At 51.9% G+C, this 21,249-nt stretch overlaps 1 protein-coding gene across 1 annotated transcript in view; it reads left to right on the top strand.

Annotated features, from left to right (window-relative positions):
• Nucleotides 1-3,399, top strand: part of fam20ca (FAM20C golgi associated secretory pathway kinase a) — an 80,139-nt gene extending 76,740 nt beyond the window's left edge. Inside the window, exon 11 of the mRNA XM_071395633.1 lies at nucleotides 272-3,399. Within this exon, the coding sequence (XP_071251734.1) occupies nucleotides 272-557 (286 nt within the window). The 3' untranslated portion in view covers nucleotides 558-3,399. The remainder of the gene's footprint in view (nucleotides 1-271) is intronic.
• Nucleotides 3,400-21,249: the final 17,850 nt, after the last annotated feature.

The following is a 21,249-nucleotide window of genomic DNA, read 5'->3' as shown; positions in this document are numbered from 1 at the left end:
CCTTCATCCCTTCCCCCTCCCCTCCCTTTCTCCCCTCCTCATCCCCTTCCTCCCTTCCCCCTCCCCTCCCTCTCTCCCCTCCTCATCCCCTTCCTCCCTTCCCCCTCCCCTCCCTGTCTCCCCTCCTCACCCCCTTCCTCCCTTCCCCCTCCCCTCCCTGTCTCCCCTCCTCCCCCCTTCCTCCCTTCCCCCTCCCCTCCCTCTCTCCCCTCCTCACCCCCTTCCTCCCTTCCCCCTCCCCTCCCTCTCTCCCCTCCTCCCCGCCCCACAGAGTGAGGAAGTCGACCCACTTGCGTCTGCAGCTGCTCGCCAAGGAGGAGTACCAGCTGAGCCGTCTGATGGAGGAGTCCCTGCTGCGTGACCGCCTCCACCCCGTCCTCATCCAGCCCCACCTGGAGGCCATGGACCGGAGGCTGCGCCTGGTGCTCCAGGTCCTGGCTGTCTGCGTGGAGAAGGAGGGCTACAGTAACGTGGTGGAGGTGGACGACCACCACTGGGCCAGAGAAGCCAGAGGGGGCAGGGACACAGCCACCCATAGGAACCCAGGGCACAGGTAGTAAGGCCTGGCTAGGAAGAGAGGGAGATGGGGGGTGGTCCCCATCCTGGACCTCCAAAGAAACTACCGTTGATGGTGAACCAACCATGGGTGTCTGGTCTCACGGAGAGACTGACTGGATCCTGTGACTGTGCGAGAGCCGCCATTTTGAATTCAGTGAATTCCGAGACTTGCCGTCAATGCCTCTATGGAACCTCCCATGTACGTGTATTTATATATAGGTACTGTTGGTCCACAGATATAGCAGTGAGCTGAGGAGAGAAGAGGCCTGGTCTTTGCTAAGTACCGATGTTTTATTACTTCTCTTGGACATGATAAATAGGGACCATTTTGACTTGGTTTTGTTGGTTTTCTTATTTTATGTTTTTTGGGTTGTTTGAATGCGAAGGCTATCATTGTTTGCTCGGGTTAGCGTTAAGCTAGCTACAGTATATTTGTGTTACACAACCAAATGAGATTTTACTTTAACAAGTTAAAATGTGGTTTGAGCTTTATTTATGCACAGTAACTGGAGGAATGGAATATAAGGTTTATAGAGCTTTAATTTTAGAGGGAGTGTATGAAAAGAATATAGTATATTATTTATGATAAATGTCAGTGTGACCGTTATTTATCAGTTGTCACCATTTTCAACCCATCACTATCTATGACTATGCTATATGCCTCCATTACTATGAGACATTATACCAGAGGCTGTTTACAGTACAGAAATGACCTGCTATTTACTAAGAAATTACATGGTAAAATGGTAATTGTACAGTAATACCCCATTAATTACTACATAAAGTACTCATTTGGTACTTTGGGATTCAAACAAGCATTTATATACACACCGTTTTGATCCAGGTAGTTCCCAGTTGTGGTGAATTTGAAGCATAAAGTATAGTGAAGCTCCAGCTAGAACTCAGTGATGCCACATCGTTTCCTAATAAGTACCACCTAAATACCCGTTGAATCAGTACACCATTAAAGAAAGTGCTACCGGTTTCCTTTTCAATAAAGCTTTCAGATCAACTTAAATTCAGTGTTCAAAGCCTGGATGGAAGCAGCTCTCTTAAACAAGGGCTCTTAGAGAAGCACCTCTCAGCAGCCCAGAAGTTGACTAGTGTTGAGTGCCCTTGCCCTCGTCCATTAATATTAGATATCATTCAATCTTTCCATTTCTTTTCATCAAAGCCTTCCATCAAAATGTGTCACTCGTTCATGGTTGGCACTTAAGATAATTGCTGCCCCATTTATTCAGAAATGCTGCCTTTTTGACCGAGGAACTTCTAAATCAATGCTTTGCTGGAATGGCTGGAATGAAAACATGCTGCGTGGTTTACTAGGACATGTTGGTCAAGGACATGAGAATAGCCTTTACAGGAAGTTGTGATAGATGATGACAGTGTGACCGACATGGTTGATATGTTTGGTTTTGCTTAGATCTCACGTCAGCTGAGCCTCTCTGTTCTGCTCTCAGCATGGCAGTCCTGGTTTACAGGATGTGGAGACAAAGGGTACCTCCCAAATGACATCCTATCCCCATAGTGCTCTGGTCAAAAGTAGTGCACTATATATGGAATAGGGTGCCATTTGGGATTCATCCACATAATAATAATACAGGAGTATGTAAATACTGCCATGAGAGAATATCAATCTGACGCTATTCATTTAATTGGCCTTCGAGGTCTTGGTAAAAATCCCCATATATCTTCATATCATGTAACAAATGAGTGCTTTTTGTTGTTTTTCCCCCAAAATACATGATCTCTTTGCTTTATCCCCACGTGAGATTATTTTATTACCAACAATTTCTCACCAGTTTTGCTCACACTTCACGCAGCCTCAAGTTGACGTCAGTAACGCCGAAATTATTATTTTGGAGGTGGAAATAGTCTAGTCTCTATCCATGTGGCTGTAAAGATAGGTTGGAACAGTGATTACAGTGTATACCAGTATACAAGTCAGATCCACTACCCCGTTGTCATGTCATTCATCGTTTATACCAACTCAAGTTACCATTACAACACCAAACAAATGTCAAATGCAGTTTTCTGTTACAATCCAGGCTGCACAGTAACGCACAATGTGCCTGTTGTATTGTTCAACGCTTTTCCAAATGAAAATAGGATTTGTCATAACATTTAGAAATGGATGAGGAAATAAGGGGTATGTTCTAAGGTTTTTCTTTTTTTGAAACGTTTCTCTTTATGTTTTGGTACTAATTATGTTTTGGTACTAATTATGTTATGTCCATTTTATGATCTGAAAAGCTGTCTTTGATTGCTGGAAGCGTTGAGCTCAATACAGGCGTTCTATATTCCACCAATAGCCCCTAGAATCTGGCTACGTATGGCTAACCTGGTGCCTGTGCAATGTTGGGTATACTTGAATGTTTCGGGTGGCCATACGACCAGGACTACAACTACATAGAGTTCACACTACAGCCTGTGTGACCTGGATCCTCAGACTATGTTGGAAGAGTTAACATTATACATTTACGTTTGAGTCATTTAGCAGACGCTCTTATCCAGAGTGACTTACAGTAGTGAGTACATACATGTTTGCATACTTTTTTGTACTGGTCCTCCGTGGGAATCGAACCCACAACCCTGGAGTTGCTCTACCAACTCAGCCTTCTCCTCCCTTCATACAGCAGCAGTTAAAGGGTTAGCTCGGCCATGGGCGTTGTACTTGCGATTTTCATATTTTCACTGTAAATATCTATAAATATATTGGAAGACCTAAGAGGCTGCAGTGCTGCAGCGATACGCTTCTGTTCTGTTTTCTCCTATTGCATTGTTGCTGTGAACATCTGTTAGCTAAATGATAAAGGTGTGCAATAAAAAAATGACAACAAACAGTGTGTGTGTGTGTGTGTGTGTGTGTGTGTGTGTGTGTGTGTGTGTGTGTGTGTGTGTGTGTGTGTGTGTGTGTGTGTGTGTGTGTGTGTGTGTGTGTGTGTGTGTGTGTGTGTGTGTGTGTGTGTGTGTGTGTGTGTGTGTGTGTGTGTGTGTGTGTGTGTGTGTGTTTGTGTGTGTGTGTATCTATCCTTGGAAGGGGGTCAGAATAGGAAATAAGAATTAAAGAGATATTTTAACATCTGGCTAGAGGATCAATGCTTGGCCTGAATAAAGAGAGAGAGGGAGGTCGGTTGTGAATATGCATTTTTCAAAGCCTTAGAAACACAGCCAGACATCCACACAGACCGTCTGGAGGTACTGTATGAGTATTATATGTGAAGTATCCTGACCCCTGACGTCTTCAGCTGCACTCTGACCCCTGACGTCTTCAGCTGCACTCTGACCCCTGACGTCTTCAGCTGCACTCTGACCTCTGACGTCTTCAGCTGCACTCTGACCCCTGACGTCTTCAGCTGCACTCTGACCCCTGACGTCTTCAGCTGCACTCTGACCTCTGACGTCTTCAGCTGCACTCTGACCCCTGACGTCTTCAGCTGCACTCTGACCCCTGACGTCTTCAGCTGCACTCTGACCCCTGACGTCTTCAGCTGCACTCTGACCTCTGACGTCTTCAGCTGCACTCTGACCCCTGACGTCTTCAGCTGCACTCTGACCCCTGACGTCTTCAGCTGCACTCTGACCTCTGACGTCTTCAGCTGCACTCTGACCTCTGACTTCTTCAGCTGCACTCTGACCTCTGACGTCTTCAGCTGCACTCTGACCCCTGACGTCTTCAGCTGCACTCTGACCTCTGACGTCTTCAGCTGCACTCTGACCCCTGACGTCTTCAGCTGCACTCTGACCCCTGACGTCTTCAGCTGCACTCTGACCTCTGACGTCTTCAGCTGCACTCTGACCTCTGACTTCTTCAGCTGCACTCTGACCTCTGACGTCTTCAGCTGCACTCTGACCTCTGACGTCTTCAGCTGCACTCCGACCTCTGACGTCTTCAGCTGCACTCTGACTCCCTGAGACTCGACCCAGCTTCCCCCCTTAAACTGATACCTCAGCAGCCTCCTGCAGAATCGCACATAGACACACATAGGACACTTACACACACTCTCTCACACACACACACACACACAATCATTCACACACACACACACACACACATACACACTCACACACATAGACTTAGACACAGACTTACACACACTCTCACACACACACACAATCCTTCACACACACACACACACACACACATACACACTCACACACATAGACTTAGACACAGACTTACACACACTCTCTCACACACACACACAAGCATTCACACACACACATAGACTTAGACACACTAAAACACACTCTCTTTCTCTTACACGCAGACACACACTCTCACACACACAGTCACACAGTAATCTGAAGACTGCAGTGTAATCTTTTCGCTGAGTGTTAATCTCTAAGCTTCTCTCCTTAAAGGTATTATCAGCATCATCTTGTTCTTCCGGGAACTTGGAGCTCCTCTACCTACAGCTGTTTGGATCACTGGCTGATCAACTTGTACTTTCAGCAACAGCAGCTGTTGAGTAATGGCATAACCCCAATACTCATGGTTCAATAGAGGGTTTAGGATGATAATGCATTTGGCCACTAGAAGGAGAACAGCAATAGTCTTTCTGGTTGATTTTACTGGCTTGAAAGCATATACGCATAATCAACACCCTATAACTTCTCCCTGTCCCCATCGCAGACCGTCCTTCACCAACCCTCACCTGGCTATGATCACACAAAATAGGTAGTACGCTCTAACAAGCCCTCTACAAGGTCCTGAAACCTAAAGATTAGATGTTGTCGTCATGTCCTATCATGAACAGGATATCACTTATGATGTGAATGTCTACTCTGATGTCATGTCTGATGTCATGTCTAATGTCATGTCTAATGTCATTACTGATATCATGTCTGACGTCATGTCTAATGTCATGTCTGATATCATGTCTGAGGTCATGTCTAATGTCATGTCTGATGTCATGAGTGTCTTGTGGCTATTGACATGCCTTGGTTCTAGTATCTTGTCAGAACAAACTGTATTCTATTGAGAGGTCTAGTCCTCAGTATCCTGTATTTATCTGTGTTTGATTGTGAGTCTTGGTGTCCTTTAATATCTGTGTTAACTGAGTGACCTTGGTATCCTGTATAAACTGTCACTCTCCAGGTTCCCTGGGTTGCCAGATCAGGATGCAGGAAGAGGTGGACAGCCCATCGGCGTTGCTAGGCAACACAGTGTGAGACCATAGTGACGGCTGTGGTGTTCAGCAAACAGACAACAGATCCCTAATGTGAGGATCAGCCGGCTAATACCAAGCTCTACAGCCTGGTGCCCAAAAACAGCAGTTTTAGTTAAAAGACTTGTACGGTGTCCATATTAGGACAATCAGTCTCAGCATGACAGTCTTATAAAGGAGGTTTAACTCACCTTTCTCTGACTTCATTGACATAGCCTTCTAAAGGATGGAGCAATGGTACTGTACAAAGGGATCTATCAGGGTTCAATTAAAACAATTATGAATAGGATTTATGCAGTGCTTTTCCAGAGGTGAAAAGTGTTTTACATTGTATGGAGGGGGGGGAACTCACATCATCCACACGTAATGGTGTTTTCTATGGTAAGCATAAGACATCAAGCATGTGAAGAAAGTCCACCAAAGGGCATAGCCAAGCCACAATGAGCCCTCCATTCTTGATGTACGTGTATCTTCACTGAACACCAACATCACTAAATGAAAGTCAAGGATGTTGGGACGACAGCAATTGAATGACTTGAATGGGAAAGTCCATTCCAGTAATTGTATGTCTGTGGTGGAGACCCCTAATGTGAAAGCATCTGAATTGATTATGTCTTCTATGAATAGACAGTAGAGGAGGACCCTGTAGTGAGGATGGCATTTGGTTCTGTTTAGCATCTGTGCAGCAGAGTATGCTGATGGGAGGAGCAATAGGAGGACGGGCTCATTGCAATGGCTGGAACGAATGGAATGGAGTCAAACATGTGGTTTCAATATGTTGGATGTGTTTGATACCGTTCCATTTACTCCCTTTCCAGTCTTTACAATGAGCCAGTCCTCAAATAGGTCCTACCACCAGCCTCCTCTGATGTGCACTTACTGCAAAGCTGCCCTTTGAGACTTTGTTTGATAGGGAGCGTGAGGAGACTTCTAGGGAGCGTGAGTAGACTGCTAGGGAGGATGAGGAGACTGCTAGGGAGAATGAGAAGACTGATTGGGAGGATGAGGAGACTGCTAGGAAGGATGAGGAAACTGCTTGGGAGAGTGAGAGGACTGCAAGAGAGGATGAGGAGACTGTTAGGGAGGGTGAGGAGACTGCTACGGAGGATGAAGAGACTGCTAGGGAGTGTGAGGAGACTGCTAGGGAGGGTGAGGAGGCTGCTAGGGAGTGTGAGGAGACTGCTAGGGAGGATGAGGAGGCTGCTAGGGAGCGTGAAGAGACTGCTAGGGAGGATGAGGAGACTGCTAGGGAGGATGAGGAGACTACTAGGGAGGATGAGGAAACTGCTTGGGAGCGTGAGGAGACTGCAAGGGAGGATGAGGAGACTGCTAGGGAGGGTGAGGAGACTGATAGGGAGGATGAAGAGACTGCTAGGGAGGATGAGGAGACTGCTAGGGAGTTTGAGGAGACTGCTAGGGAGTTTGAGGAGACTGCTACGGAGTGTGAGGAGACCGCTAGGGAGGATGAGCAGACTGCTAGGGAGCGTGAGGAGACTGCTAGGAAGCATGAGGAGACTGCTAAGGAGGATAAGGAAACTGCTAGGGAGGATGGGGAGACTGCTAGGGAGGATGGGGAGACTGCTAGGGAGGATGAAGAGACTGCTAGGGAGGATGAGGAGACTGCTAGGGAGGATGAGGAGACTGCAAGTGAGGATGAGGAGGCTGCTAGGGAGGATGAGGAGACTCTTAGGGAGTGTGAGGAGACTGCTAGTGAGCGTAAGGCGACTGCTAGGGAGGATGAGGACACTGATAGGGAGCGTGAAGAGTTTGCTAGTGAGTGTGAGGGAGGATGAGGAGACTGCTAGGGAAGATGAGGAGACTGCTAATGAGCATGAGGAGACTGCTAGGGAGAGTGAGGAGACTGCTAGGGAGCGTGCGGGCACTGCTAGGAAGCATGAGGAGACTGCTAAGGAGGATAAGGAAACTGCTAGGGAGGATGAGGAGACTACTATGGAGCATGAGGAGACTGCTAGGGAGGATGAGGAGACTGCTATGGGGATGAGAAGACTGCTATGGGGATGAGGAGACTGCTAGTGAGGATGAAGAGACTGCTATGGGGATGAGGAGACTGCTATGGAGCATAAGGAGACTGCGAGACAGGATTAGTAGACCACTAGGGAGGATGAGGAGACTGCTAGGGAGGATGAGGAGCCTGAAAGGGAGCATGAGGTGACTGCTTGGGAGGATGAGGAGACTGCTCGGGAGGATGAGAAGACTGTTAGGGATGATGAGGAGAGTGCTAGGTAGGATAAGGAGACTGCTAGGGAGGATGAGGAGACAGCTAGGGAGGATGAGGAGACTGCTAGGGAGGATGAGAAGACTGTTAGGGATGATGAGGAAACTGCTAGGTAGGATAAGGAGACTGCTAGGGAGCGTGAGGAGACTGCTAGGGAGGATGAGGAGACTGCTAGGGAGGATGAAGAGACTGCTAGTGAGGATGAAGAGACTGCTATGGGGATGAGGAGGCTGCTATGGGGATGAGGAGACTGCTAGGGAGCGTGAGGAGACTGCTAGGGAGGATGAGGAGACTGCTAGGGAGGATGAGGAGACTGCTATGGGGATGAGGAGACTGCTAGGGAGCATAAGGAGACTACGAGACAGGATTAGTAGACCGCTAGGGAGGATGAGGAGTCTGCGAGGGAGGATGAGGAGCCTGAAAGGGAGCATGAGGTGTCTGCTTGGGAGGATGAGGAGACTGCTCGGGAGGATGAGAAGACTGTTAGGGATGATGAGGAGAGTGCTAGGTAGGATAAGGAGACTGCTAGGGAGGATGAGGAGACAGCTAGGGAGGATGAGGAGACTGCTAGGGAGGATGAGAAGACTGTTAGGGATGATGAGGAAACTGCTAGGTAGGATAAGGAGACTGCTAGGGAGCGTGAGGAGACTGCTAGGGAGGATGAGGAGACTGCTAGGGAGGATGAAGAGACTGCTAGTGAGGATGAAGAGACTGCTATGGGGATGAGGAGGCTGCTATGGGGATGAGGAGACTGCTAGGGAGCGTGAGGAGACTGCTAGGGAGGATGAGGAGACTGCTAGGGAGGATGAGGAGACTGCTATGGGGATGAGGAGACTGCTAGGGAGCATAAGGAGACTACGAGACAGGATTAGTAGACCGCTAGGGAGGATGAGGAGTCTGCGAGGGAGGATGAGGAGCCTGAAAGGGAGCATGAGGTGTCTGCTTGGGAGGATGAGGAGACTGCTCGGGAGGATGAGAAGACTGTTAGGGATGATGAGGAGAGTGCTAGGTAGGATAAGGAGACTGCTAGGGAGGATGAGGAGACAGCTAGGGAGGATGAGGAGACTGCTAGGGAGGATGAGAAGACTGTTAGGGATGATGAGGAAACTGCTAGGTAGGATAAGGAGACTGCTAGGGAGGATGAGGAGACTGCAAGTGAGGATGAGGAGGCTGCTAGGGAGGATGAGGAGACTCTTAGGGAGTGTGAGGAGACTGCTAGTGAGCGTAAGGCGACTGCTAGGGAGGATGAGGACACTGATAGGGAGCGTGAAGAGTTTGCTAGTGAGTGTGAGGGAGGATGAGGAGACTGCTAGGGAAGATGAGGAGACTGCTAAGGAGCATGAGAAGACTGCTAGGGAGAGTGAAGAGACTGCTGGGAGGGTGAGGAGACTGCTAGGGAGGGTGAGGAGCCTTCTAGGGAGGATGAGAAGACTGCTAGGGATGATGAGGAGAGTGCTAGGGAGGATGAGGAGACTGCTATGGGGATGAGGAGACTTCTAGGGAGCATAAGGAGACTGCGAGACAGGATTAGTAGACCACTAGGGAGGATGAGAGACTGCTAGGGAGGATGAGGAGCCTGAAAGGGAGCATGAGGTGACTGCTTGGGAGGATGAGGAGACTGCTCGGGAGTGTGAGGAGTCTGCTAGGGAGGATGAGGAGACTGCTAGGGAGGATGAGGAGACTGCTAGGGAGTGTATGGAGACTGCTAGGGAGGATGAGGAGACTGCTAGAGAGGATGAGCAGACTGCTAGGGTGGATGAGGAGACATCTTTGGAGGATGAGGAGCCTGCTAGGGAGGGTGAAGAGACTGTTAGGGTGGATGAGACTTCTAGGGAGGATGAGGAGACTGATAGGGAGCATGAGGTGACAGGCTAGTTAGTGTGAGAGGACTGCTAGGAAGGACGAGGAGTCTGCTAGGGAGGGTGAGGAGACTGGTAGCAAAAATGAGGAGACTGCTAGGGAGGATGAGGAGACTGCTAGGGAGGATGAGGAAACTGCTAGGGTCAATGAGGAGACTTCTAGAGAAGATGAGGAGACTTCTAGGGAGGGTGAGGAGACTGTTAGGGAGGATGATACTTCCAAGGAGGATGAGGAGACTGCTAAGGAGGATGAGGAGACCGCTAGGGAGGATGAGGAGACTCCTGTGGGGATGAGGAGACTGCTAGGGAGCGTGAGGAGACTGCTATGGAGGATGATGAGACTTCTAGGGAGGATGAGGAGACTGCTAGGGAGGATTGGGGAGACTGCTAGGGAGGATGAGGAGACTGCTAGGGAGGATGAGGAGACTGCAAGTGAGGATGAGGAGGCTGCTAGGGAGGATGAGGAGACTCTTAGGGAGTGTGAGGAGACTGCTAGTGAGCGTAAGGCGACTGCTAGGGAGGATGAGGACACTGTAAGGGAGCGTGAAGAGTTTGCTAGTGAGTGTGAGGGAGGATGAGGAGACTGCTAGGGAAGATGAGGAGACTGCTAAGGAGCATGAGGAGACTGCTAGGGAGAGTGAAGAGACTGCTGGGAGGTTGAGGAGACTGCTAGGGAGGGTGAGGAGCCTTCTAGGGAGGATGAGAAGACTGCTAGGGATGATGAGGAGAGTGCTAGGGAGGATGAGGAGACTGCTATGGGGATGAGGAGACTTCTAGGGAGCATAAGGAGACTGCGAGACAGGATTAGTAGACCACTAGGGAGGATGAGAGACTGCTAGGGAGGATGAGGAGCCTGAAAGGGAGCATGAGGTGACTGCTTGGGAGGATGAGGAGACTGCTCGGGAGTGTGAGGAGTCTGCTAGGGAGGATGAGGAGACTGCTAGGGAGGATGAGGAGACTGCTAGGGAGTGTATGGAGACTGCTAGGGATGATGAGGAGACTGCTAGAGAGGATGAGCAGACTGCTAGGGTGGATGAGGAGACAACTATGGAGGATGAGGAGCCTGCTAGGGAGGGTGAAGAGACTGTTAGGGTGGATGAGACTTCTAGGGAGGATGAGGAGACTGATATGGAGCATGAGGTGACAGGCTAGTTAGTGTGAGAGGACTGCTAGGAAGGACGAGGAGTCTGCTAGGGAGGGTGAGGAGACTGGTAGCAAAAATGAGGAGACTGCTAGGGAGGATGAGGAGACTGCTAGGGAGGATGAGGAAACTGCTAGGGTCAATGAGGAGACTTCTAAAGAAGATGAGGAGACTTCTAGGGAGGGTGAGGAGACTGTTAGGGAGGATTATACTTCCAAGGAGGATGAGGAGACTGCTAAGGAGGATGAGGAGCCCTCTAGGGAGTGTGAGATGACCGCTAGGTAGCGTGAGAGGACTGCTAGGAAGGATGAGGAGACTGCTAGGGAGCGTGAGGTGACTGCTAGGGAGGATGAGGAGACTGCTAGGGAGGATGAGGAGACTGCTAGGGAGGATGAGGAGACTGCTAGGAAGCATGAGGAGGCTGCTACAGAGCGTGAGGAGACTGCTAGGGAGGGTCGAGGAGACTGCTAGGGAGGATGAGGAGACTGCTAGGGAGGATGAGGAAACTGCTAGGGAGGATGAGGAGACTGCTAGGGAGGATGAAGAGACTGCTAGGGAGGGTGAGGAGGCTGCTAGAGAGCGTGAGACTGCTAGGGAGGATGAGGAGACTGCTATGGAGGATGAGCAGACTGCTAGGGTGGATGAGGAGACATCTATGGAGGATGAGGAGCCTGCTAGGGAGGGTGAAGAGACTGTTAGGGTGGATGAGACTTCTAGGGAGGATGAGGAGACTGATAGGGAGCATGAGGTGACAGGCTAGTTAGTGTGAGAGGACTGCTAGGAAGGACGAGGAGTCTGCTAGGGAGGGTGAGGAGACTGGTAGCAAAAATGAGGAGACTTCTAGGGAGGATGAGGAGACTGCTAGGGAGGATGAGGAAACTGCTAGGGTCAATGAGGAGACTTCTAGAGAAGATGAGGAGACTTCTAGGGAGGGTGAGGAGACTGTTAGGGAGGATGATACTTCCAAGGAGGATGAGGAGACTGCTAAGGAGGATGAGGAGCCCTCTAGGGAGTGTGAGATGACCACTAGGTAGCGTGAGGAGACTGCTAGGAAGGATGAGGAGACTGCTAGGGAGCGTGAGGTGACTGCTAGGGAGGATGAGGAGACTGCTAGGGAGGATGAGGAGACTGCTAGGGAGGATGAGGAGACTGCTAGGAAGCATGAGGAGGCTGCTACAGAGCGTGAGGAGACAGCTAGGGAGGGTCGAGGAGACTGCTAGGGAGGATGAGGAGACTGCTAGGGAGGATGAGGAAACTGCTAGGGAGGATGAGGAGACTGCTAGGGAGGATGAAGAGACTGCTAGGGAGGATGAGGAGGCTGCTAGAGAGCGTGAGACTGCTAGGGAGGATGAGGAGACTGCTATGGAGGATGAGCAGACTGCTAGTGAGGATGAGGAGGCTGCTAGGGAAGATGAGGAGACTGTTAGGGAGTGTGAGGAGCCTGCTAGTGAGCGTAAAGCGACTGCTAGGGAGGATGAGGACTCTGTTAGGGAGCGTGAGGAGACTGCTAGTGAGCGTGAGGAGACTGCTAGGGAGGATGAGGAGACTGTAAGGGAGCGTGAGGAGACTGCTTGTGAGCGTGAGGAGACTGCTAGGGAGGAGGAGGAGACTGCTAGTGTATGTGAGGAGACTGCTAGGGAGCATGAGAGGACTGCTAGGGAGGATGAGGAGACTGCTAGGGAGGATGAGGAGACTGCTAGGGAGCGTGAGGAGACTGCTAGGGAGGATGAGGAGACGGCTAGGGAGGATGAGGAGACTGCTAGGGAGGATGAGGAGACTGCTAGGGAGGATGAGGAGACTGCTAGGGAGGATGAGGAGGCTGCTAGTGAGGATGAGGAGGCTGCTAGGGAGGATGAGGAGACTGTTAGGGAGTGTGAGGAGCGTGCTAGAGAGCGTAAGGCGACTGCTAGGGAGGATGAGGACACTGTTAGGGAGCGTGAGGAGACTGCTAGTGAGAGTGAGGAGAGTGCTAGGGAGGATGAGGAGACTGCTATGGGGATGAGGAGACTTCTAGGGAGCATAAGGAGACTGCGAGACAGGATTAGTAGACCACTAGGGAGGATGAGAGACTGCTAGGGAGGATGAGGAGCCTGAAAGGGAGCATGAGGTGACTGCTTGGGAGGATGAGGAGACTGCTCGGGAGTGTGAGGAGTCTGCTAGGGAGGATGAGGAGACTGCTAGGGAGGATGAGGAGACTGCTAGGGAGTGTATGGAGACTGCTAGGGATGATGAGGAGACTGCTAGAGAGGATGAGCAGACTGCTAGGGTGGATGAGGAGACATCTATGGAGGATGAGGAGCCTGCTAGGGAGGGTGAAGAGACTGTTAGGGTGGATGAGACTTCTAGGGAGGATGAGGAGACTGATAGGGAGCATGAGGTGACAGGCTAGTTAGTGTGAGAGGACTGCTAGGAAGGACGAGGAGTCTGCTAGGGAGGGTGAGGAGACTGGTAGCAAAAATGAGGAGACTGCTAGGGAGGATGAGGAGACTGCTAGGGAGGATGAGGAAACTGCTAGGGTCAATGAGGAGACTTCTAGAGAAGATGAGGAGACTTCTAGGGAGGGTGAGGAGACTGTTAGGGAGGATTATACTTCCAAGGAGGATGAGGAGACTGCTAAGGAGGATGAGGAGCCCTCTAGGGAGTGTGAGATGACCGCTAGGTAGCGTGAGAGGACTGCTAGGAAGGATGAGGAGACTGCTAGGGAGCGTGAGGTGACTGCTAGGGAGGATGAGGAGACTGCTAGGGAGGATGAGGAGACTGCTAGGGAGGATGAGGAGACTGCTAGGAAGCATGAGGAGGCTGCTACAGAGCGTGAGGAGACTGCTAGGGAGGGTCGAGGAGACTGCTAGGGAGGATGAGGAGACTGCTAGGGAGGATGAGGAAACTGCTAGGGAGGATGAGGAGACTGCTAGGGAGGATGAAGAGACTGCTAGGGAGGATGAGGAGGCTGCTAGAGAGCGTGAGACTGCTAGGGAGGATGAGGAGACTGCTATGGAGGATGAGCAGACTGCTAGTGAGGATGAGGAGGCTGCTAGGGAAGATGAGGAGACTGTGAGCGTAAAGCGACTGCTAGGGAGGATGAGGACTCGGTTAGGGAGCGTGAGGAGACTGCTAGTGAGCGTGAGGAGACTGCTAGGGAGGATGAGGAGACTGTAAGGGAGCGTGAGGAGACTGCTTGTGAGCGTGAGGAGACTGCTAGGGAGGAGGAGGAGACTGCTAGTGTATGTGAGGAGACTGCTAGGGAGCATGAGAGGACTGCTAGGGAGGATGAGGAGACTGCTAGGGAGGATGAGGAGACTGCTAGGGAGCGTGAGGAGACTGCTAGGGAGGATGAGGAGACGGCTAGGGAGGATGAGGAGACTGCTAGGGAGGATGAGGAGACTGCTAGGGAGGATGAGGAGACTGCTAGGGAGGATGAGGAGGCTGCTAGTGAGGATGAGGAGGCTGCTAGGGAGGATGAGGAGACTGTTAGGGAGTGTGAGTAGCGTGCTAGAGAGCGTAAGGCGACTGCTAGGGAGGATGAGGACACTGTTAGGGAGCGTGAGGAGACTGCTAGTGAGAGTGAGGAGAGTGCTAGGGAGGATGAGGAGACTGCTATGGGGATGAGGAGACTTCTAGGGAGCATAAGGAGACTGCGAGACAGGATTATAAGACCACTAGGGAGGATGAGAGACTGCTAGGGAGGATGAGGAGACTGCTAGGGAGGATGAGGAGACTGCTAGGGAGCGTGAGGAGACTGCTAGGGAGGATGAGGAGACGGCTAGGGAGGATGAGGAGACTGCTAGGGAGGATGAGGAGACTGCTAGGGAGGATGAGGAGACTGCTAGGGAGGATGAGGAGGCTGCTAGTGAGGATGAGGAGGCTGCTAGGGAGGATGAGGAGACTGTTAGGGAGTGTGAGGAGCGTGCTAGAGAGCGTAAGGCGACTGCTAGGGAGGATGAGGACACTGTTAGGGAGCGTGAGGAGACTGCTATGGGGATGAGGAGACTTCTAGGGAGCATAAGGAGACTGCGAGACAGGATTAGTAGACCACTAGGGAGGATGAGAGACTGCTAGGGAGGATGAGGAGCCTGAAAGGGAGCATGAGGTGACTGCTTGGGAGGATGAGGAGACTGCTCGGGAGTGTGAGGAGTCTGCTAGGGAGGATGAGGAGACTGCTAGGGAGGATGAGGAGACTGCTAGGGAGTGTATGGAGACTGCTAGGGATGATGAGGAGACTGCTAGAGAGGATGAGCAGACTGCTAGGGTGGATGAGGAGACATCTATGGAGGATGAGGAGCCTGCTAGGGAGGGTGAAGAGACTGTTAGGGTGGATGAGACTTCTAGGGAGGATGAGGAGACTGATAGGGAGCATGAGGTGACAGGCTAGTTAGTGTGAGAGGACTGCTAGGAAGGACGAGGAGTCTGCTAGGGAGGGTGAGGAGACTGGTAGCAAAAATGAGGAGACTGCTAGGGAGGATGAGGAGACTGCTAGGGAGGATGAGGAAACTGCTAGGGTCAATGAGGAGACTTCTAGAGAAGATGAGGAGACTTCTAGGGAGGGTGAGGAGACTGTTAGGGAGGATTATACTTCCAAGGAGGATGAGGAGACTGCTAAGGAGGATGAGGAGCCCTCTAGGGAGTGTGAGATGACCGCTAGGTAGCGTGAGAGGACTGCTAGGAAGGATGAGGAGACTGCTAGGGAGCGTGAGGTGACTGCTAGGGAGGATGAGGAGACTGCTAGGGAGGATGAGGAGACTGCTAGGGAGGATGAGGAGACTGCTAGGAAGCATGAGGAGGCTGCTACAGAGCGTGAGGAGACTGCTAGGGAGGGTCGAGGAGACTGCTAGGGAGGATGAGGAGACTGCTAGGGAGGATGAGGAAACTGCTAGGGAGGATGAGGAGACTGCTAGGGAGGATGAAGAGACTGCTAGGGAGGATGAGGAGGCTGCTAGAGAGCGTGAGACTGCTAGGGAGGATGAGGAGACTGCTATGGAGGATGAGCAGACTGCTAGTGAGGATGAGGAGGCTGCTAGGGAAGATGAGGAGACTGTTAGGGAGTGTGAGGAGCCTGCTAGTGAGAGTAAAGCGACTGCTAGGGAGGATGAGGACTCTGTTAGGGAGCGTGAGGAGACTGCTAGTGAGCTTGAGGAGACTGCTAGGGAGGATGAGGAGACTGTAAGGGAGCGTGAGGAGACTGCTTGTGAGCGTGAGGAGACTGCTAGGGAGGAGGAGGAGACTGCTAGTGTATGTGAGGAGACTGCTAGGGAGCATGAGAGGACTGCTAGGGAGGATGAGGAGACTGCTAGGGAGGATGAGGAGACTGCTAGGGAGCGTGAGGAGACTGCTAGCGAGGATGAGGAGACTGCTAGGGAGGATGAGGAGACTGTTAGGGAGTGTGAGGAGCGTGCTAGAGAGCGTAAGGCGACTGCTAGGGAGGATGAGGACACTGTTAGGGAGCGTGAGGAGACTGCTAGTGAGAGTGAGGAGAATGCTAGAGAGGATGAGGAGACTGTTAGGGAACGTGAGGAGACTGCTAGTGAGCGTGAGGAGACTGCTAGGGAGGATGAGGAGACTGTTAGGGAGCGTGAGGAGACTGCTAGTGAGGATGAGGAGACTGCTAGGGAGGATGAGGAGACTTTTAGGGAGCGTGAGGAGACTGCTAGTAAGCGTGAGGAGACTGCTAGGGATGATGAGGAGGCTGCTAGGGAGGATGAGGAGACTGTTAGGGAGTGTGAGGAGCGTGCTAGAGAGCGTAAGGCGACTGCTAGGGAGGATGAGGACACTGTTAGGGAGCGTGAGGAGACTGCTAGTGAGAGTGAGGAGAATGCTAGAGAGGATGAGGAGACTGTTAGGGAACGTGAGGAGACTGCTAGTGAGCGTGAGGAGACTGCTAGGGAGGATGAGGAGACTGTTAGGGAGCGTGAGGAGACTGCTAGTGAGGATGAGGAGACTGCTAGGGAGGATGAGGAGACTTTTAGGGAGCGTGAGGAGACTGCTAGTAAGCGTGAGGAGACTGCTAGGGAGGATGAGGAGACGTTTAAGGAGCGTGAGGAGACTGCTAGTGAGCGTGAGGAGACTGCTAGGGGAGGATGAGGAGACTTCTAGGGATGATGAGGAGACTGCTAGGGAGGATGAAGAGACTTCTAGTGGGCGTGAGGAGACTGCTAGGGAGGATGAGGAGACTGTTAGGGAGCGTGAGTAGACTGCTAGTGAGCGTGAGGAGACTTCTAGGGAGGATGAGGAGACTGTTAGGGAGCGAGAGGAGACTGCTAGTGAGCGTGAGGAGACTGTTAGGGAGGATGAGGAGACTGCTAGTGTGCGTGAGGAGACTGCTAGTGAGCGTGAGGAGACTGCTAGGGAGGATGAGGAGACTGCTAGGGAGGATGAGGAGACTGTTAGGGAGCGTGAGGAGAATGCTAGTGAGCGTGAGGAGACTGCTAGTGAGTTTGAGGAGACTGCTAGGGAAGATAAGGAGACTGTTAGGGAGCATGAGAAGACTTCTAGTGAGCGTGAGGAGACTGCTAGGGAGGATGAGGAGACTGTTAGGGAGCGTGAGGAGACTGTTAGTGAGCGTGAGTAGACTGCTAGGGAGGATGAGGAGACTATTAAGGAGCGTGAGGAGACTGCTAGTGAGCGTGAGGAGACTTCTAGGGAGCGTGAGGAAACTGTTAGGGAGCTTGAGGAGACTGCTAGGGAGGATGAAGAGACTGCTAGGGAGGATGAGGAGACTGCTAAGGAGGATGAGGAGACTGCTATGGGGATGAGGAGACTTCTAGGGAGGATGAGGAGACTTTTAGGGAGTGTGAGGAGACTGCCAGTGAGCGTTAGGAGACTGCTAGGGAGGATGAGGAGACTGTTAGGGAGCGTGAGGAGACTGCTAGGGAGTGTGCGGAGATTGCCAGTGAGCGTTAGGAGACTGCTAAGGAGGATGAGGAAACTGTTAGGGAGCGTGAGGAGACTGCTAGTGAGAATGAGGAGGGCGCTAGGGAGGATGAGGAGACTTTTAGGGAGTGTGAATAGACTGCCAGTGAGCATTAGGAGACTGCTAGGGAGGATGAGGAGACTGTTAGGGAGCGTGAGGAGACTGCTAGGGAGGATGAGGAGACTGTTAGGGAGGATGAGGAGACTGCTAGGGAGGATGAGGAGACTGTTAGGGAGCGTGAGGAGAATGCTAGTGAGCGTGAGGAGACTGCTAGTGAGTTTGAGGAGACTGCTAGGGAAGATAAGGAGACTGTTAGGGAGCATGAGAAGACTTCTAGTGAGCGTGAGGAGACTGCTAGGAAGGATGAGGAGACTGTTAGGGAGCGTGAGGAGACTGTTAGTGAGCGTGAGTAGACTGCTAGGGAGGATGAGGAGACTATTAAGGAGCGTGAGGAGACTGCTAGTGAGCGTGAGGAGACTGCTAGGGAGCGTGAGGAAACTGTTAGGGAGCTTGAGGAGACTGCTAGGGAGGATGAAGAGACTGCTAGGGAGGATGAGGAGACTGCTAAGGAGGATGAGGAGACTGCTAGTGAGGATGAGGAGGCCGCTAGGGAGGATGAGGAGACTTTTAGGGAGTGTGAGGAGACTGCCAGTGAGCGTTAGGAGACTGCTAGGGAGGATGAGGAGACTGTTAGTGAGCGTGAGGAGACTGCTAGGGAGTGTGCGGAGATTGCCAGTGAGCGTTAGGAGACTGCTAAGGAGGATGAGGAAACTGTTAGGGAGCGTGAGGAGACTGCTAGTGAGAATGAGGAGGGCGCTAGGGAGGATGAGGAGACTTTTAGGGAGTGTGAGGAGACTGCCAGTGAGCATTAGGAGACTGCTAGGGAGGATGAAAAGACTATTAAGGAGCGTGAGGAGACTGCTACTGAGCGTGAGGAGACTGCTAGGGAGGATGAGGAGACTATTGAGGAGCGTGAGGAGACTGCTAGGGAGGATGAGGAGACTTCTAGGGAGGATGAGGAGACTGCTAGGGAGGATGAGGAGACTGTTAGGGAGCGTGAGGAGACTGCTAGGGAGGATGAGGAGACTGTTATGGAGGATGAGGAGACTGCTAGGGAGGATGAGGAGGCCGCTAGGGAGGATGAGGAGACTGTTAGGGAGGATGAGGAGACTGCTAGTGAGGATGAGGAGACTTTTAGGGAGTGTGAGGAGACTGCCAGTGAGCGTTAGGCGACTGCTAGGGAGGATGATGAGACTGTTAGGGAGCGTGAGGAGACTGTTAGGGAGGATGAGGAGACTTTTAGGGAGTGTGAGGAGACTGCCAGTGAGCGTTAGGCGACTGCTAGGGAGGATGAGGAGACTGTTAGGGAGCGTGAGGAGACTGCTAGGGAGGATGAGGAGACTTTTAGGGAGTGTGAGGAGACTGCCAGTGAGCGTTAGGAGACTGCTAGGGAGGATGAGGAGACTGCTAGGGAGGATGAGGAGACTGCTAGGGAGCGTGAGGAGACTGCTAGTGAGGATGAGGAGACTTTTAGGGAGTGTGAGGAGACTGCCAGTGAGCGTTAGGAGACTGCTAGGGAGGATGAGGAGACTGCTAGTGAGGATGAGGAGACTGTTAGGGAGCGTGAGGAGACTGCTAGGGAGTGTGCGGAGACTGCCAGTGAGCGTTAGGAGACTGCTAGGGAGGATGAGGAGACTGTTAGGGAGCGTGAGGAGACTGCTAGGGAGTGTGCGGAGACTGCCAGTGAGCGTTAGGAGACTGCTAGGGAGGATGAGGAGACTGTTAGGGAGCGTGAGGAGACTGCTAGGGAGGATGAGGAGACTTTTAGGGAGTGTGAGGAGACTGCCAGTGAGCGTTAGGAGACTGCTAGGGAGGATGAGGAGACTGCTAGGGAGGATGAGGAGACTGCTAGGGAGCGTGAGGAGACTGCTAGGGAGGATGAGGAGACTTTTAGGGAGTGTGAGGAGACTGCCAGTGAGCGTTAGGAGACTGCTAGGGAGGATGAGGAGACTGCTAGTGAGGATGAGGAGGGCGCTAGGGAGGATGAGGAGACTTTTAGGGAGTGTGAGGAGACTGCCAGTGAGCGTTAGGCGACTTCTAGGGAGGATGAGGAGACTGTTAGGGAGCGTGAGGAGACTGCTAGGGAGTGTGCGGAGACTGTTAGGGAGCGTGAGGAGACTGTTAGTGAGCGTGAGTAGACTGCTAGGGAGGATGAGGAGACTATTAAGGAGCGTGAGGAGACTGCTAGTGAGCGTGAGGAGACTTCTAGGGAGCGTGAGGAAACTGTTAGGGAGCTTGAGGAGACTGCTAGGGAGGATGAAGAGACTGCTAGGGAGGATGAGGAGACTGCTAAGGAGGATGAGGAGACTGCTATGGGGATGAGGAGACTTCTAGGGAGGATGAGGAGACTTTTAGGGAGTGTGAGGAGACTGCCAGTGAGCGTTAGGAGACTGCTAGGGAGGATGAGGAGACTGTTAGGGAGCGTGAGGAGACTGCTAGGGAGTGTGCGGAGATTGCCAGTGAGCGTTAGGAGACTGCTAAGGAGGATGAGGAAACTGTTAGGGAGCGTGAGGAGACTGCTAGTTAGAATGAGGAGGGCGCTAGGGAGGATGAGGAGACTTTTAGGGAGTGTGAATAGACTGCCAGTGAGCATTAGGAGACTGCTAGGGAGGATGAGGAGACTGTTAGGGAGCGTGTGGAGACTGCTAGGGAAGATCAGGAGACTGTTAGGGAGCGTGAGGAGACTACTAGGGAGGATGATGAGACTGTTAGGGAGGATGGGGAGACTGCTAGGGAGGATGAGGAGACTGTTAGGGAGCGTGAGGAGAATGTTAGTGAGCGTGAGGAGACTGCTAGTGAGTTTGAGGAGACTGCTAGGGAAGATAAGGAGACTGTTAGGGAGCATGAGAAGACTTCTAGTGAGCGTGAGGAGACTGCTAGGAAGGATGAGGAGACTGTTAGGGAGCGTGAGGAGACTGTTAGTGAGCGTGTGTAGACTGCTAGGGAGGATGAGGAGACTATTAAGGAGCGTGAGGAGACTGCTAGTGAGCGTGAGGAGACTGCTAGGGAGCGTGAGGAAACTGTTAGGGAGCTTGAGGAGACTGCTAGGGAGGATGAAGAGACTGCTAGGGAGGATGAAGGAACTGCTAAGGAGGATGAGGAGACTGCTAGTGAGGATGAGGAGGCCGCTAGGGAGGATGAGGAGACTTTTAGGGAGTGTGAGGAGACTGCCAGTGAGCGTTAGGAGACTGCTAGGGAGGATGAGGAGACTGTTAGTGAGCGTGAGGAGACTGCTAGGGAGTGTGCAGAGATTGCCAGTGAGCGTTAGGAGACTGCTAAGGAGGATGAGGAAACTGTTAGGGAGCGTGAGGAGACTGCTA

This window comes from Salvelinus alpinus, chromosome 1 (assembly GCF_045679555.1).
Source record: "Salvelinus alpinus chromosome 1, SLU_Salpinus.1, whole genome shotgun sequence".
Taxonomy (NCBI): Eukaryota; Metazoa; Chordata; class Actinopteri; order Salmoniformes; family Salmonidae; genus Salvelinus; species Salvelinus alpinus.
The sequence above is the reverse complement of the archived record's forward strand: the minus strand, read 5'-3'. Positions and strand labels throughout refer to the sequence as shown.